Source organism: Lissotriton vulgaris, chromosome 10 (assembly GCF_964263255.1).
Source record: "Lissotriton vulgaris chromosome 10, aLisVul1.2, whole genome shotgun sequence".
Lineage (NCBI taxonomy): Eukaryota > Metazoa > Chordata > Amphibia > Caudata > Salamandridae > Lissotriton > Lissotriton vulgaris.
In genome coordinates this window covers 896,548,374-896,566,418 of record NC_141698.1, presented here as the reverse complement: position 1 = coordinate 896,566,418, position 18,045 = coordinate 896,548,374, and the positions used below count along the sequence as shown (strand labels likewise).

Below are 18,045 nucleotides of genomic sequence, written 5' to 3'. Positions count from 1 at the left end.
CATCAATTAGCTGAAGTAAATTCTAATATTAATATAAAGTAGAAGCTATCAGTTAATATTTTCCTTATCTTGTGCATTTTTTTAATTTGAATTTAGTAGATGCTCTCTTAGTTAAACAATGTATGCGTTTGTTTTTGGGGTGGCATCTTGTAGGCTTGTAGCCACTTCACCATGCTGAGTGCAGTGAGTATTGTTCTACTGTGGCTTCTGAGTGCTGGTGGGAAATGCTGTGACCTCCCAGAGTCAGGATGTGTAGTGGAAGTGATCTTCATGTTCTGGGATCCATCCCTCTGATAGACTGTGATTCCCATCAGGCATGGAGGACCTTTCTGAAAAGGACAGATTGAGGCTCTTATTAGCCTCAGATGAGACTAAACGTTTCATCGTTGGCCTCAGGGGTTTCGGAGGTGATTGCATCACGCCCCCTTCATTGATTTATTTCCCCCATGTTTGTTGCACTTCGCGTTCTTTAACTATGTGGTTCTGCTTATGTTTAATTTATGTCTATTGAGAAAATGTATGCTAGCTAGTAGTGTTGAGTATCTAGTATCATTTGGTCATATTAAAATGTCCATAATGTGACATCATTTTATTATCTATGGTACATTTGGGATGCATAACTGGAGCGAATTAATAGGCTCACAAAATCCACTCGGTTTATTCTTTTCATTTTATTGTATTTGTTTTCTCTTTTTTCCTGTAGTGTGTGAGGATGTTGTACATATACCTTACCGCCTGTACTCCATTATATTCCTACTATCCACTCCATGATAGCACATCTCTAAAGTCATGTGGCTAGCTGTTAATGCAGTCCTTTCTTTATGTCGAGGGTCGTTTAGAGAGGCGTGGAAGCTCACACTCTCTCTCCTCCGGTCTCTTTGTGGGGTTATAAACAGATGTTGCTGCTACCCTCATGCCTTACTAGCCCCTCGAGCTCGCTTTCCCTCATTCTATGAAACGTGGGTCTTGCTGCTGAGGTGTAAATCGAATCTGCTGACATACGCGAGCTTCCTGAACCTTCTTGTCGCGCCTCTTTCTGGTGTACGCGGTTGAAGAACCCTTTGTTGTACTTCACTTACTTAGTATTGCTGCCTTTACGAAACCGCAAGGTATTGTTTTACAATTGTGTTTGGCTCAATTTGTCTTGATATGCGCCCTTCAAAGCATCTAGCCAAATGTTCGTAACTATTCAATATTTTTAATCATGCTGATTGTTGTAATTGTCTCAAATTCGGATTTCCATTCTTTACATGCAGAAAGTGATAGGTTGGTTAGCCCTTTTCATGCATGGTGAGCGAAAGAATGATGGATTTAACCCAGATCTCTTTACTGGGGGTGAATATTTTGATTTGTTCTGCATTCCATTCATCACTTGTATGTGTCTTTTGCTTTCTTACCCTAAGTGCGCGGGGTATGCCCAGACATGGGTCCTGGGCTCACTGTGCTGCTGGAATCAAGCTATCCTGGCTGAAGAGGGGTGAAACCTCGAAACCGGTCCTAGGATGCTTGTTTCAGGTGCAGGGAGGACCTGGCTTGGCAGTTCGGGCTGGACTGTTCCCATGAGGCACAGGGTCAAGACTAATTTGCATATTGCCAGGTCTAAACTGGGGTGGCATGGTGAGCAAAAGAATGATTGATTTAACCCAGATCTCTTGACTGGGGGTGAATGTTTTGATCTGTTCTGCATTCCATCCATCAGTTGTGTGTGGCTTTTGCTTTCTTGCCCTTGGTGCGCCAGGTATGACAAGACGTGGGTCCTGGGCTCACTGTGCTGTTGGAATCAAGCTATCCTGGCTGAAGAGGGATGAAACCCCGAAACCGGTCCTAGGATGCTTGTTTCCGGTCCAGGGAGATCCTGGCTTGGCAGTTCAGGCTGGACTGTTCCCATGAGCCACTGATTTGCATATGGCCAGGTCTAAACTGGGGTGGCTTGGTGAGCAAAATAATAATGGATTTAACCCAGATCTCCTGACTGGGGGTGAATGTTTTGATTTATTCTGCATTCCATTCATCAATTGTGTGTGTCTTTTGCTTTTCATGCCAGCACGTCGATGGAATGGAATCTATCAAGTGTAAATACGGTTGTATTAACTTACTTTCACTGGACATACATTGCTAATAGTTTGTAGTTAAGTTATAATTTGCAGCAGAATCCATTTCTGTCTATTGTTGGAGAGTGAAATTTTTGCTTCATAGGCCTTCGTTGCAGTCATTTGTGTCATAGTGCAGCCAGTAGCTGCTCTATTGCCTAGCATTTCATACAAATTGTGATACTGATCATGGAAATCTAGGGGCTTGGGGGTATTTTTCCCTAGATCTCTGTGGGTAGGACACTGGGGTATTATAGGCTATAAAGGTTGTGCCAAAAATGTATATGTTCTCATTAATATCTATAGCTGTATTACATATATTGCCCTGGGGGAGGGTTACACATGTGCCTGCTATGTGCTGCCCAAGGGCACAATTGTAGAAGGGGCCCTAGACGCTTGTGCAGCCCCTACTGTAATATTGATACTGCTGGTGAACATATAGCACCCGTGCCATCTTCAGAGAGCACTCCCTCATTTGCATGGAGCTTGGTCTCGTGTAAATGAGAGACTCACTTTACCTCTGCACCGCACCGTATTAAGGACGTGGGTGCAGAGGCAAACTGGGCCTTAGAAGGCATGCTGGCAGTGCACCACAAAAAGCTGGCTCACTGTCCGTACCCTTCCTTAAACCATGCCTCTGAAGGACCCAATGTCCTCATGACCCCCTCAGACATTCCCCTGCGGGCAGGTGCAGTAACTCACTGCACCTGCCTGCAAGGACATCTGTCTCCTCTATTTAAAGTGAAAACAGCATGTCACCTGCACTGAGAAACCTAGATTGGCTTGTAAACAGCTGCTCTGTATTTCACTGAATGGGCACGGTCTGTGGCTGCCCTGAGGGTAGCGCATTAACTGTACTAGAGAGCACTGTCCCTCTTTGCATCCAGTGCTTCTGTTTAAAGGTGCACCGTGGTGCAAATGGGGACGGTGCGCTGTATCTGTAGTATGGGCCCTAGTGGGTATACACTTCACATGACTGTACAGATGTTAGGCCGAACCTTGGTCGGACTATGCCCAATTTAGGGCTTTTCGTAAGGGATATGTTTTTGTGAGGGTAAATCATTGTCTGTGTTTCATTGTTGTAGGTCCATGGGCTGTTTACACGTTTACTGGGCATAGCCAACTGTAGAATTAGAAAGGCTTTTTGCTTTCTTTTTATTTAAAGATATTTCATTGCATTTATTGTAAGGTTATTTAGTGACATCTGTTCTTTTTACACTGAGGTGTTTTTTGACACCTAGCCCACCTGTTCTTCCCACACTGTGATGTTTTGTTGTAACTCTACTATATTTGTTTTGTGCTCATTGTAGTGATAAGTTCCTTTTTCCCACCGGTTGCCAGTTATTTAGATGTTATCATTTTGCAGTATTTTTATTTTGGTTGTGATGTATATCATTTTTATTTCAGTTTTTAAAAATAATTTTTTAGGTTTTCGACTCCATTTTATATGTTTTTGATATGCTTTTTGTCCTAAAGAAGGTGTTTTTATATTATGAACTTACCACTAAAACGTATGTCGATGCGTTGTACCTTTGGCTGCTGCACCTATGCATTCTCCTCACCAACTTCCTTTGAAAGTAGAATTTGTTACTTGGTGATGAACTCCTCACTGGACAAGGTCGTCTCTTCCAACTTATGTGGGGCCTCCATAGGACCAAACAAAGTAGTCATGATCATGCAGAACGATGAATTAGCTGCAAGCCACAAGTGACAACGCGTTCGCAGTGCATACAAATATCAGTATGTATAATGAGGGCAGCCTCAGGGGTGGCCGAACCAGTTAGGAGTACTGAGCTGGTCAAAGAACCTTCGAAGTGGAGGTGACACAGAAGGCAGAATAATCTGCCAGAGTAATAAACAGGGAAGAGAGGGAAACTACAGGATAGCAGCACCGTGCTCGTGATATATGTTTGCAGCCCATTGCCAATAAAACCTGCCTACCGAAGCCTATGTATGGAGTGATAACTGCCGTTGGCACTTTGTGCTTCAAAGTACTATTTCTACTTAGAACTTTGAAATTGCATATCTCCAGTTCTACTGTTTGGATTTTTGTCATTTTGGTCTCAAATAATTTATCACATTTTACTCTGTTTCTAAATTGGTGTGGGCTTATTCTTGTGTTGTGTTTTCCCTTTATTGCTCTATAAAATGGCCTCTAAGGGTGAGCGCAAAATCCGTTCCGCTCGTAGATTTCGTGGATTTTCGGTAAATCCGCAATCCGCGAACTCCCGCGAATTTACCTAAAATCCGCGAAATCCGCGAGCGGCGTATTTGGGGGGCAAAAGTACAAGCCTGTTGAACTTGTAACTATTTTAGGATGCTGCAGGCAAGCTGCCAGCGCCATCCTAAAATAGTTACTAAGTTAGCTTCAACAGGAAGCACTAATAGATAAAATAAAGCAGGTGCTCGAGCACCTGCTTTATTTTATCTATTAGTGCTTCCTGATGAAGCTAATTTAGTAACTATTTTAATTTGGTGCTGGCAGCTTGCCGGCGCCATCCTAAAATAGTTACAGGATGATGGGCACTGGCAGGCAGCTCACTCAAGGGACCCCTGCGCTCTTCGGTGTGATGGCAAAGTTAATCAGCCCCCCCAAAAATGTGAGTTTTGTCGAGGCTGGGCAGGTGTGCGTTCTCCCCATATCTATTGTCGAAAATTAGCTTTGATGCTTGATGGAGGCCTTTGTATTATTAACTTTCACGAGCTCAATGCCTGTGCAGTTCCTGTGACCACGAGCTTCTCTGATCCGTGCCTGTCCTTTTATGCACACAAGAGACATGTGAACTCGCATATAAGGCTCGCCCATTTGGCCCTGCCCCTCACACTAGCGATGTGCACCGTTTTCCCGCCCTTTACCCACTATGAAGGACAGCTCACTCGAGGGACCCCAGTGCTCTTCGGTGTGATGGCAAAGTTAATCAGCCCCCTCAAAAATATGAGTTTTGTCGAGGCTGGCCAGGTGTGCGTTCTCCCCATGTCTATCATCGAAAATTAGCTATGATGCTTGATAGAGGCCTTTGCATTATTGACTTTCACGAGCTCAATCCCTGTGCAGTTCCTGTGACCACAAGCTTTTCTGATCCGTGCCTGTCGTTTTATGCACACAAGAGGCATGTGAACTCGCATATAAGCCTCGCCCGTTTGGCCCTGCCCCTCACACTAGTGATGTGCACCGTTTTCCCGCCCTCTACCCACTATGATCCGCAAAATCCCCGAATTCGCGGATTTTGGGGATCCGCGAATCCGCAAATCCGCGGATCGTGGATCCGCGAAATCCGCCCATGCCTAATGGCCTCTAAGTTAAGTCTGACTGCTTTTATGACAATCTACAAGAGGGTTGAGCACAGGCCCATCCAAGCACATCTTGTGCCCGCGCCAACAGCGTGTCAATGTTAAGTTCCCAACTATTCTGTTCATAGTTCTGATCATCACACCAAGGTAACAGGAGTGATACTTAGCCACTCACAGGCCAGAGGTCACTACTATCTCTGGTGGTTGCTCTCCTGACTCAAAAGTAAATTGATATAGTCCAGGACGATGGAGCCTGGAAGTTTCTCCAGTCACCTTCAGCATATGCGTCACACACATTAGGGATGGGGCAGTGTTCTGTGCAGATATCAAAAGATCATCGGCATAAAAGGAGAGCCTAGCTTCGTTGCCCAAAGGCCACTATGACAACCAGATAGCTGTGCATCGTGGTGGATCCAGGACACAAGCGGCTCAATCACTAATGCAAACATAAGTGGTGGCCAGGGGCATCCCTGACTCATTCCCCACACCACCAGGAATGGGTCAGATAGCACCCCTTTCAGTTAAACTTCTGCTCATGGCTCTGTGTAGGATAAGGTGAGGTACTGCAGAAAGTGGGAACCAAATTCTCTCCTCCACAGTATTTGGTGCATGAAGGGCTAGTGAATTGTATTGAAAGACTTTTCAAAGTCATTCTACCTGGAGGTCTCTGGGGTGCACCCGCAGCCTGCAAATGCAGCAGGCAGTGCCTAGTGCCTCACCAGGGCATGAAACCATTTTGGTAGTGATGGACCAACTTGTGAATTACCTTAGCCAGTCTAGAGGCCAGGAGTTTAGCTAGGAGCTTCAATTAGATGTTTATCAATGAAATCGGATGGAATGAAGAGCAGTGCATGCTTGATATCCCTGCCTAGGGAATAACTGCAATTAGCTCCCCAGATAAACCGCAGGCCTCGTACAGTGTAAGAAGATGCAGCAGAATCGGAGGGTTCTGTTTTTTTTTCTTTTATAAAACTCTACTTGGGTTCCATTGGAACTATCCAGGTTCCCTCTGGGAATAGTCAATGCAGCTTGGTATAGTTCTTCTACCATTATTGGGAATTTAGATTCGGCCTGATCCTCAGCAGTGAGTCTAGTCATCAACAGATCTGAAGCTATTGGGGGCTCCTGTTATATGCATGGGGGCCGGGCTCTGCATATACATTCTATCATACCAGAAAAAGACATTCGCATTCTCTTCACAGCCTGTCGTCATTTGCCCCACTTCCTCCAATATCAATGGAATTAATTGATTTCCTACATAACCCTAAGGGAGCCAGTACAAGAATTTGCCAGTTTTGTCTCACAATTCATTTATTCCATTCTAGGTGCACATCCAGGTACACCTCACTGTATCAAGCAGTAGTTTGCTTTGAGCCTGCTTGGCTCTTGCTAGTTGTCTAGATAATAATCCACATTTGTAAAGCGCGGACCACCCTGGCAGCGGCGCCACACCTCTCCCTCTAGAGTGGTCCTCCGTACACTCCCACACTAAAAGCCTCTCCAGTGCTATAATCTGCCTCTCCATCACGTCCAAGTTGTGCACCCAATCACGCCCCTGACCCCTACAATGTGTCATGGCATTTCCGCTGACCACCGCCTTGAACGCTTCCCACAAAGTTGCACATTTGGGCACTGAGCCAACATTATGATCGAAAAGTTCCATCACTGAGTCATGTTAGAGGTTAGAGAGGTGCTCATCCGTGAGCCAACAAGCATTTAATCACTTGATATCACATGGGCCCCTGTCATTTCCCCATAGGTACACCTGCACTGTGGAAAGATTTGAGATACCTTGTGGCAAAATGATCACCTCAGAGATCCTGCCAATGTCCACTGCTGGGACAGAGATATGTGAGTAGGAACAGTGTATTGGGGAGTGTCACCATGACAGCGTCTCCATGTATCCATCATGCCTAGCAAGGAGACCCACCTGGACAGTGTCAACAGCCTAGCCGGGGTCGCAACACTGTAGACATCCAAATGAGGGCCCATCACTAAATGAAACTTGATAGTGTACTGAAGACCTGGGGGAAGGTAGAGACTGATCAAAGTCCAGGGATGGGCCTGCAGTAGTCCAGTACCTATAACATAGCGGTCCAGGCGTTTGAGTTGCATGCTCGTAATTGTAAGTGTAAAGGTCTTGTGTAGCAGGATAGCCACCCCCTGGAGCCTTGGACAAGCACCAAATGAAACACCCTTATTTAGCCTTCATAGCCCAGGTGTTTAAAATTAGTTCCTGGCAAGTGCATTTCTTGAAGTAGGAGAGCATCTGGGCCATGGCATTTCTCATAGAGCATCACAGCTCCTCCCTTGATTTGATCATGTAGGCCATTCACATTCCAAGTTAGAATGCAAAATTGGCTGTGCAGCTTAACACTAGTAATCACTGCCATGTGGGGAGCACAGATGTGCAGGGAGGGTCCTCTTAAAGGTAGGCAAGCCATTCCCAGTAGATGGCACCTGTGTGGAGTAGGGTCATACAAGGGGGGCGGGGCTGTAATGTATGATAGTGTCACACTCTTCTCAAGAAAGCGTCTGGGCATGTTATTCTAGTCTCAGCATCAGTCCGCCTGGAGCCTGTATATGTTTGCAAGTGGGAATGAACAACAGTACAATAAACATCAAAACCGTAAACTTACCATTCCCCCAACTCCTCCTCCTATCACTTGATTGAATGAATGCATTTATATAGCGCACAGTTACTAAACAAGAGTGTCCCGGCGCTAAAATAGATTATCTACCCTGCTGATGCCTCTGTATGTGGGAAACCAGATTTTAAGCTGCTTCTTGAAGAAAAATGGCTAGGTCAGATGCGGAATAACCAGGTTTTAAGCAGTTTTTTAAAAAGGGCTATGTCGGTAACAGTTCTGAGAGTCATCGGAAAAAGGTACCAGGCTTGGCCTTCCTGGAACCTAAAGGAGCAGCCGCCCGACCGGGCACGTCGTATTCTGGGTATGGAAGCCATGCCCAAAGTGGATAACCTCAAGGTTCTTAGTGGCGCATAATGGGTTTCACTTCCTCCCCAGAAGCATCCGTTGCCCTCTATAAACAAATTTTCCCAAATTAAACAGTCAAAGTGGGGAAGGAATGACCACTGGTGTGCCTACCAATCCCATGATCATCCAATGAGTGTATGTGTTCTGAGCTCCAGCTGTCCCTATCAATAAGTATGAATGATGGTGGTGCAAACTGGCAAAGGGGGTCCCATCCAGGTCACCAGCTAAGACAGCATTTAGAGCTCATGAGCCTTCTGGCTGAAGGGAGCTACCAAAAAAATCTCGTTCATGTATCACAATTAAAAGTAGAGCTTTCACCCATAGCGCACTCAGGTGGGATCTGAGCGTCATTGGGGTGAGAACCTTAGTCAGTAGAGTCGCTAAGTTCACCATTATTTTCCAACCCCATGTGGTCATAGCAAACAGATCGTCGCCACCTGCACAATTTCGTTCTGTCTTAGCTCGGGTGAACCCAGCCCTTCAAAGTTGTCACCACTACTGAGGCTCCCTCAGGGTACAGGTATAGCACCTTCCTGTCCTCAACCCACTCCAGGTGGACTCAGGGGTGTCAAAGTTAAAGGTTTTACCAGAGAAGCCGACTCTGAGTTGTGCGGGGAACAGCAGCATGAAGTCCAACTGCATTTCACGCAATTTCTGCTTGACCTCAGTGAAGGAGCTCCTCTGTTGTTGCATAACCCTTGTATAATCTGGAAAAATCATAACTTTATAATTTTCATAATGAATGGGACCCAGTTGTTGTGCTGTCACAAGTATGGTCTCATGGTATTTGTAGTTGAGGGGGTGCATCATTTTCAGATGAAGGGCCTGCCACTGATGGAGCCTTCCTACCAGGGCACAGTGGGCCCTCCCCACCACAAGGCAAAATGACAGTTTTGTCGCCGGGAGCCAAGTAGCCAGCCATGTCCTCAGAAAAGATTACAATATTTTACCCTCAGCTCTTTCATGCATGCCCACTATCTGTACATTTTAAACCTAGATCTACTTCTACACCCTCCACCTTGTCCTCCAAGTGCTTTTTCATTGTTATTCATTTTATAGTTTTGCTGTGCATGTCTGGATCTGGTCCTCTGTGGCAGAAATGGGTGTTTCCACCCCTGTCACTTTCAATACAGTTTTTCAAAGATCATTTATTCTACTGTTGAACACATAAAGAAAGGTTATGTTTTTGGCACCACCCTCTGAAACGTATGGATTATAAAGCAGGTTGCTTGTCCTTTAGTTATGCTAACTGTAAGTCAAACAAGGGTTTTGATTTTTATGTGAAGAGTTTTCAAACTTCAAGATGTCACAGTTTTATTATTTATACAGCCAAATATAGTTCCAGAGTCATGTGCACCCTTCATTCTCTTTCCATGGTGGTACAAAAAATGTAAAAGAGAATTTGTATCTGAAGGTTTGGTATACAGGTTTACCTGTAACACAGTATCTCTGTTGGGCAATTCCAGTATATAAAAACATTAGATTTACATTCCTGTGCAAAATAAACTGAAGATTGGGTTCCAATGAGTTGTGCCATTTCAAAAGTCTTTTGAGAGTGTCACCTTTGCTTAGCCAAATAAAGAAACTGTTGTACATATAACTTTCCTATTCAAAAGAGATTCCCCAAAGACATTGCCTCAAAGTCTGCTTTCCTGATGAGGTTTTACTTCAAGTGTATAGGCTCATCATTGAGATTCTGTTTAGAAATGGTGTCTTAGGGATTTACTGTCCTGTGATTGTGATGGAGCTTCGAACCTCTTTATTTCCTCAGTAAAGGTTTTCTAAGGGTCTAGCATTTCTGTCTTTGGGGGTCTGGAGGTGCAACACTTATCTTTGGAGGGTTATGCAGTAATCACTTTTCCCTATAATTATATGCCTCTAATCTGCTTGGGGTGTGGCATTGTTTTGCCATTAGTGCCATTCTCCCATCCCTTCTTAGCAATTACCCTGGTGTCTCGGATTGTTCACAAGGCGGCTTTTGAGGCTCTGGTTTTTGTGTCTCTAAGATTCCTCTCTTTGAAAGTGTTGTTTTCTATACTAATTGTGACAACTTAGTGGCTGATTAAGAGTCTTGCAGGACATGGATCACCTGACTCACATGGGGCAAAAGACACACAAATTATGGACAGAATGTAGATAAATTAAAACATTCAGTCCCGGTCAAGAGATCTGTGCTAAATCCATCGTTCTTTTGCTCACCACGCCACCCCAGTTTACATGCAGCCATATGTAAATCATTTTTGACCCAGTTCCTCATGGGAAAAGTCCAGCCTGAACTGCCAAGTCCGGTCCTCCCTGGATGATTGTTTCCAGTCCAGGGAGGACTTGGCCTGGCAGTTCGTGTTGGGACTGTTCTCCTGGGGAGCAGGATCAAGAGTTATTTGCTTATGGCTGGGTTTTAACTGGAATAGCACGGGTAGCAAACACACCATGGATTTAGGCTCAGATCCCTATAGTGGGGTGAATGTTTGGCATTGTTCAACATTCTGTCCATCAATTGTTCTTTTTGCATTTGGCTCCCAGGGGGCAGCAGTCGCGGTCTTCCGACCGGCCTAGTACAAGTAGGACGGTTGGGCCGTTATTGCACTGCTGCAACGCCAGGGATCACAGTGGGACCGCCGCACTCCCGCTAAGCATATTACAATTTTTCTCTCCACCACGATATACATGACAGTTCCTCCTCCATAAAAAAGGTTGCGGAGAGGAAACAAATGGGGCCCTACAAGGCCCCCTGTTACCTAAGAGCTATGGGGTAGATGGAGGGGGGGGGGGCACATGTTGTGGGCACCTGTGTGCAGCACCCAAGTCCCTGCTCCGCATGGACTGCATCAGTCCATGCTGTGCAGGCACTGTATTTGATGTTCCCACCACCACTGTGGGAATGCCAAAGATCCACCTGCCAGTGACTTAAAAAGTCATAATTTGGCGGGTGGTGTGCATACAGTTTTGGCGGTACGGCGGTGGAGCAGTCCTGCTGCCGCACCACCAAACTCTTAATCGGGATGTTAGTGTCTTCGAGAACCAGAGTCACTGGTTTGATTTTCCCCATGTCAAAATGTTTCTACACTTTGTTTTTGAGTTGTGGTCTATCTTCTTTCCCTAGGTGATTTCCTCTGCAAGTGTGGATTAGGAAATTGTTGTCTCCTCTTTTTTATTCCAGAACCTTCCTCTTGCCGTGGAGACCATGTATGTTCAGAGAGACACTTGCATCTATCTTTCCATGACAGCTGGATTACATTGCTCTGATTTCCTCTCTGAAAATTTTGGGACTGCTAGGAGACGTCTCTGGGCTCCAGTTTACTTTCCCATTTGCTATGTTATTCTTAGTGGACTTGTAGTGTCCGTCTTTCATTCAGTGCAAGTCTTCTACGAAATATCGATGCCTTTATAGCAGTTTCAGTTGGAGGTATATTTACGGCAGTAACATGATCTGCTTTCTCCATTTATGTTCTTGAGTGCAGGGTTCATGTGGGTGATAAGAGAGAGTAAAAATATGGTACACGTTTCTTGGCTTCTGCTTTTTTAGATTTATTGTTTTTGCATTATTTTGAGAAATGACTTCAAATAGGATCTGGCCATAATACTATTGCTTTTACACATACTTCTTTAGTATGGAAGTGGATGAGGAAACAAAACCATGTGTTAATGGTCCAATTACTTTCCAGCAATGTTCATTCCACCTGAGTCCACTTTCCGGGTTTCCTTCTGTAGAGGTATATCTTCTACCCAAAGTAAAGTCATTGCTCCAACTAGTAGTTACGGCTTTGAGAATAAGCCATGGCTTCCAGCCCCTTTCGTGCTCTGCCCAGAGTAGAGAGCAACAGATTACGAGGAAAAAGTGCATATTTTTTTTCGATATTGAAAAATTGCATGCTGCAAGTATGTGGCAAAAGAAGGTGGGCCTAGATGTAGCGACGTTTTTCTGTAACTACGATATCTTGTGCTGTTTCATATAATAGCATCTTTCTTAGTACATTGACCAATCTTTCCTCGTACTTATTTTTTCTCATCTGTTCTTTCTAGGCTGTTTGATGTGTGCACAGTGTCACGAACTGACAGAGAGACAAAACTAACCCTTGTATTTGAACATGTTGACCAAGACCTGACCACATACTTGGAGAAAGTTCCAGAGCCTGGAGTACCCGCAGAAACTATAAAGGTACAAAGATTACTTCAGACAGTTGATTACATTATTTCCTCCAGGGCAGATTTAGAATTGCTTTAATCAAAGAAGTAATCGAAGAAACCTAATCAAGCCTTGACCAGGGCGCTTTAGCTTGGCTGGCAGCCATGCATACTTAGGGTTGGGAAGGGGACACAGCCTAGTTCGACATGGGTTGTGCTGAGGGGATCCATTGGAAGGGGTGCTCCCTGGCTCCCCGTTGGGGCCGGGACCATTCCCTGACCACAACAGGTGCTTCCATGTTTGGGAGGTGCGGGGTGGGGGTGGGGGGGTGGGTTGTTGGGGATTGGGACTGTTCTAGTTCAGGGGAGGGGTCTGTGCGTGTTGTGCTGCGTCCGATCCGTGGTGGGTGCTACTGTTGTTGCCTGTGGTACGACGTGTATGAATTATATACCTTTACATAAATGTCATCTGATGCTCTGAGCTCTTGGTTAGGTCCCTGTGGGACACACATACTGAGCTGGAATGTGCGGGGAATGCTGGATAAGGTGAAGAGAGGGGCTGTGTTTGCATGGGCCAAAGGCAGGGGAACCGACATATTGCTCCTTCAGGAAACCCATCTCTTAGGCACTGAGGCGCTTTGCCTCCAGCGCAATGGCTTTACGCAGACATTTCATGCCGGCTTCACGAGGGGGTCGCGGGGTGTGGCTGTTCTGATTCATCGGAGAGTCCCCTTTACTCATAGATGCACATGGCTAGATGCGCAGGGCAGGTATGTGTTCGTACAGGGCGAGATTGGTGGTGAGATGGTTGTCCTTGGTAGCGTGTATGCGCCGCCCCCACTGCAATGGGCCCTAGTGGAGAAGCTGATGTCCCTATGGGTTGATATGCCAATAGTTTTATCAATTGTAGGGGGGGACTGGAATGACGTTATGGATGTCTCATGGGACAGATGGCGGGGCGCTGCAGGCGAGGTGGCGGGGAGGGAGGGGCAGATATCCCGACTGAGGGCAATGGTCATGGGGTTGGACTGGATTGACTCCTGGAGGTACAAGCGAGGGGCGCGTAGGGACTTCACATACTTCTCCTCTGCACGAGACTCGTTCTCGCCCCTGGACTACATCTTCCTCCCGCGGGCGATGGCTGGCAGGCTCATGTCGGCGGACATCTTGCCACGGGCACTCTCTGATCACTCTCCGATCTCTGTGTTGGTCGACACTGGGCGCAACAGGCAGCCATTCAGGTGGCGCCTGTCACCCTGGCAGTTAACACAGCCCTCCTATCGCGCCCACATTACTTGTGAACTTGCGCACTTCCTGTCCGTCAATGTGGGCTCAGTAGCATCCCTGGCAATACTATGGGAGGCCATGAAACCCACCATGAGGGGTGTTGATATCTCGTGGTGTTCAGCAGCGCGGAGGGAGAAGCGTAGAGACCTGGTGCGGCGAGAAGCGGACTTGGAGGATCTGGAGCGCAGGGGTCGGGGGGAAGATGGCGAACGGATAAGACGTCAGCTAGTATTGGCGCAACAGCCGTATACCTCGATATTATTGGATGAGGCCCGCCAGGCTTGGCTAGCCACACAGAGCCGCATTTATCAATGGGGCAATAAATCGTGCAAAATGCTTCATCGCCTGTGTCAGGGCATTATGCATGTACAGCCTCTGCCCCAGATAGTCGCCCCAGATGGTGAGCCGCTATTGGAGCCCGGAGCGATAGCGGGTAGATTTGCCTCCTATTACGAGACCCTGTATGCGCCCCGGGAGTGCCTGGATGCCGCCATGGTGCAGCGCTTCATAGATGATCTTCCGCCACGGGCCGTTTCGGATGAGGTTCGCAATCTACTAGACCGGCCACTGACAGACGACGAACTGGCCACAGCCCTGGGTGAACTAAACCCGGGCAAGGCACCGGGCCCGAATGGGTTTCCATGCGAATTTTTTAGACACTACGCGACGCAGCTGACACCCCACTTCCGGCCGGTTATCGAGGAGGCATGCGAGAAGGGTATGCTACCCCCGGACTGGAGAGATGCGGAGGTAGTAGTTTTTTTGAGGCCTGGGCGCCCCCCGGAGATACACGAGTCCTACAGACCTATTTCACTGCTCAACACCGAGGCCAAGATTTTGGCGCAGGGCCTCGCCAAAAGGCTCAAGCCCCACATCACGGACTTGGTCCATCCGGACCAGGCTGGCTTTATGCCCCAGCGGGCCAGTCGACATAACATCAGGCGAGCTCAAGTTGCGATTTCGGCCTGGCGGGGTCTGGGAGAGCGGGCTGCTTTGCTGCTGGCGGACATGGATAGGGCGTTCGACTCTTTGAGCTGGACATATCTGTTTGCTCTCTTGGGTCGCTTGACTCTGGGTCCCCGATTCATGGTATATGTACGGCTCCTTTACACGGACCTGACGGCTGCGGTCCGTGTCGGCGGTGGCGTCTCCCGTTCTTTCAGTATCCAGCGGGGAACTAGGCAGGGTTGCCCCCTCTCCCCATACCTCTTTGTGCTCGCTATGGAACCCCTTGCGGCGGGGGTGCGGATTGATGCACAGTTGAGGGGCTTTCAGTGGTCATCGGGTGTGGCGGATAGAATAGCACTATATGCCGACAACGTGATATTTTTTCTCACCAGCCTGGATTGCTCAGGGCCTCGCGTTTTGCGGATCCTGCAAATTTTTGGAGAAACGTCGGGGCTATATATGAATCCTGGGAAGTCCACACTCTGGACTCTAGTGGGTCCGCAACCACTAGGTGAGTGGGCCGATGGGCTGCAGGTGACGATAGACGGCGTGAAATATCTCGGGGTATACCTCACAGAAGACGCTTCTGTAGCCCTAGAGCGTAACATCACCCCGGTCCGGGAACATACGCGAGAAGATCTCAAGGCATGGGCCAGGATGCCGCTTTCCATTCAGGGCAGATCTGCCATTTTTAAGATGGTCGCGCTCCCACGCCTACTGTATCAGTTACAGAACCATCCGGCGCTGGTCCCACCTGACTTGGTTCCGACGCCTGAACGCGGCATTGAGTGACTTTTTGTGGGAGGGGGGCGCGGTACGAGTTGCGTTGTGGACTTGCTTCCGCTCCACTTATACAGGGGGCCTTGCCACGGCTGACATGCTAAATGACTGGTGGTACGCGGACAGGGGTGATCCTGCTTATGCGGTGGAGCGTCTCCTCATGGGCTCCGCCTCTCTTCACACACTATTGTACTCAGCGTCGCTTCAGAGATCTCTGCCGTCCGTCACGCGGGTAGTCTTTCAGATCCGGCGGCAGGCCCTGCGCAGGGTGGGCTGGTGGAATGTCCTGACCATGGAGACCCCATTGTGGCAGAATGGAAGATTGCCTCAACTAGCGGCCCTAGTGGGCTTTCGACATTGGGATGCGATAGGCATATCTACCCTGGGTGACGTCATGTCTGGGGGGGTGCTCAAGTCCTTTGCCATGTTGCGGGAGGAGTTTGAAATGCCACATGCCCAATTTTACAAGTACCTCCAATTCCGGCATGCTCTGACCCCGTATATCCAGGGAGTGGAAGATATCCCAGAATTTAGTCCCATTAAGGCCAAGGTCTTCATGGGGGAACTGCCTGACAAAAAGATTTCCCGCATATACCAGACCCTTGTGCGCCATAGCGCCTCGGACCTTGCCCATCTCAGGACCCAGTGGGAGCGGGATGTTGGGGAGTTTGACGAGGAAGATTGGGTGGAGACCCTAGAGGGGCCCAGGGGTGCGGCCATTTCCACGCGCTTGCGAATGATACAATTCAGGTACCTCCACTGTACACACTACACTAGACAGCGCTTGTGGAGAGCGGGATTGATTGCTTCCCCGAATTGTCTTAGGTGCAACACCGAGGTGTGGGGCTGTGGGGTCCTTCAGCGGTTTTGGGACAGAGTGTTTCAGTGCTTGAATGAGGTACTGGCTTGGGAGCTGCAGAGGGACCCTAAACTGGCTATTCTTCATGTACTGGCTGGGGTTGGGGGCAACCGATACAAGCGTCATTTACTACTGTTGGGGCTGGCCTTGGCCAAAAGAGACATTGCGAGATCCTGGAAGGCGCCCCGCGCCCCTTCCTTCATAGCTTGGCAGAATGGCATGGACTTTTGTATGGGCCTGGAACAGCCTGTGTATGTCGCACGGGGGTGCCCTCTCAAGCTCTATAGAATTTGGAAGCGGTGGGCAGACTATCGAGGCCTGGACCTAGACCCACCACCGGAGGAGGAGGTTGTACAGTTGAACTGACAGTCTCATAGCCTATGATATGGCGACCATTGTAGCGCACATAGTGCGTCACGGACGGAGTAGGCAGCAGCACGCATGGGAGGGAGGGGGGAGTTGAAGGTGGGTGGGGAAGGGCGGGGGGGTTTTCTGCACAACTAGACATTTCTTTGTTTGATTACTCTACTGCTAAATCGCCTATGAAAATGTTTGCATGTTGCAGTCATTGATCATTTGCTCTAGTGATTGTCTTTGGAGATCAGAGAATTACTTGATGTATTTCTACCATGCGACTAATAAAATCTGTTTAAAAAAAAAAAGAAACCTAATCAAGGTCAAAACCTATAGAACATATTCTTAGATGTTACTTGCTGGTCGGGCTTGATCTAAGTTACATTAATGAAGAATATTAGCTGTTTTTGTTAGTTTGACTGTAATACACTGTAGAAAGGAAATTGTTGATTTGGCAAACGCTCTTTGCTGATGTGATTATTTGAAAGACACCTTTTTCGGACACCTCCTCATAATTATGAGTCTGAACTGCTCGATTTCCAGTTCCATGTTTGCCATGTTGCTCCTATTGTTGGGGGTGTGATGTTATTGCTAATTATACACATAACATAAGACACAGACGGATCTTGGTGTACTTTACCTACAACAATAATCGATTTAAGCCCAGCCAGTACATTTTATGATTCCAATCTTATTGTTTTTATTCCATCATAGCAAAAACTAAGCAGCAACAGGAAGCGTCACATCGCTCTCGAAAGTATCCAGAACAACATATTACAACAGACATAAAACCCTGACCCCCCACCCCCTTACCACCCTGCTCCCGGGAGTACTAAAATTATAAGTTTCAGTAAGATAAGACAATAAGCTGCATCTATGGGTTCACCTGGGGGTCATCTACATCCGTCAAAAGTAGCACAGCAGCCCGAACACTGCACAGATGGATCTCCGACAGCGCCAACACCATAGGCGCCTCAGAAAATTAACAACACCCACGCCAAGAAAGCCAGATGGTTCACCACCGAACTTCAAGAATCCAGACGCACCTGCCGCCTTCTCGAAAAAGCCTGGAGGAACCCTTAATCCACTGAATTTCACAACTTCAGAGCTGCTACCAACGCCCACCACCAATTAATCAGAAAAACGAGGAAAAAAGCGAAGACAGAATCTACACACACACACACACACACACACACACACACACACACACACACACACACACACACACACACAACAGCAAATAACTCTCCAACATCATTAAGGAGTTTGCCCAACCCAGCAGTAAGTTGACTGACATCCCACCCTCACAAAACGT

The 18,045-nt window shown here is 47.4% G+C and overlaps 1 protein-coding gene across 4 annotated transcripts in view; it reads left to right on the top strand.

Moving 5' to 3' along the window:
* The window catches only part of CDK6 (cyclin dependent kinase 6), a 460,135-nt gene that overhangs the window by 148,702 nt on the left and 293,388 nt on the right, over window positions 1-18,045 (top strand). For all 4 annotated transcript variants that reach the window (XM_086941870.1, XM_086941872.1, XM_086941871.1 and 1 more), the window contains exon 3: window positions 12,401-12,536. In XM_086941870.1, coding sequence (XP_086797996.1) covers window positions 12,401-12,536 — 136 coding nt within the window. The remainder of the gene's footprint in view (window positions 1-12,400; window positions 12,537-18,045) is intronic.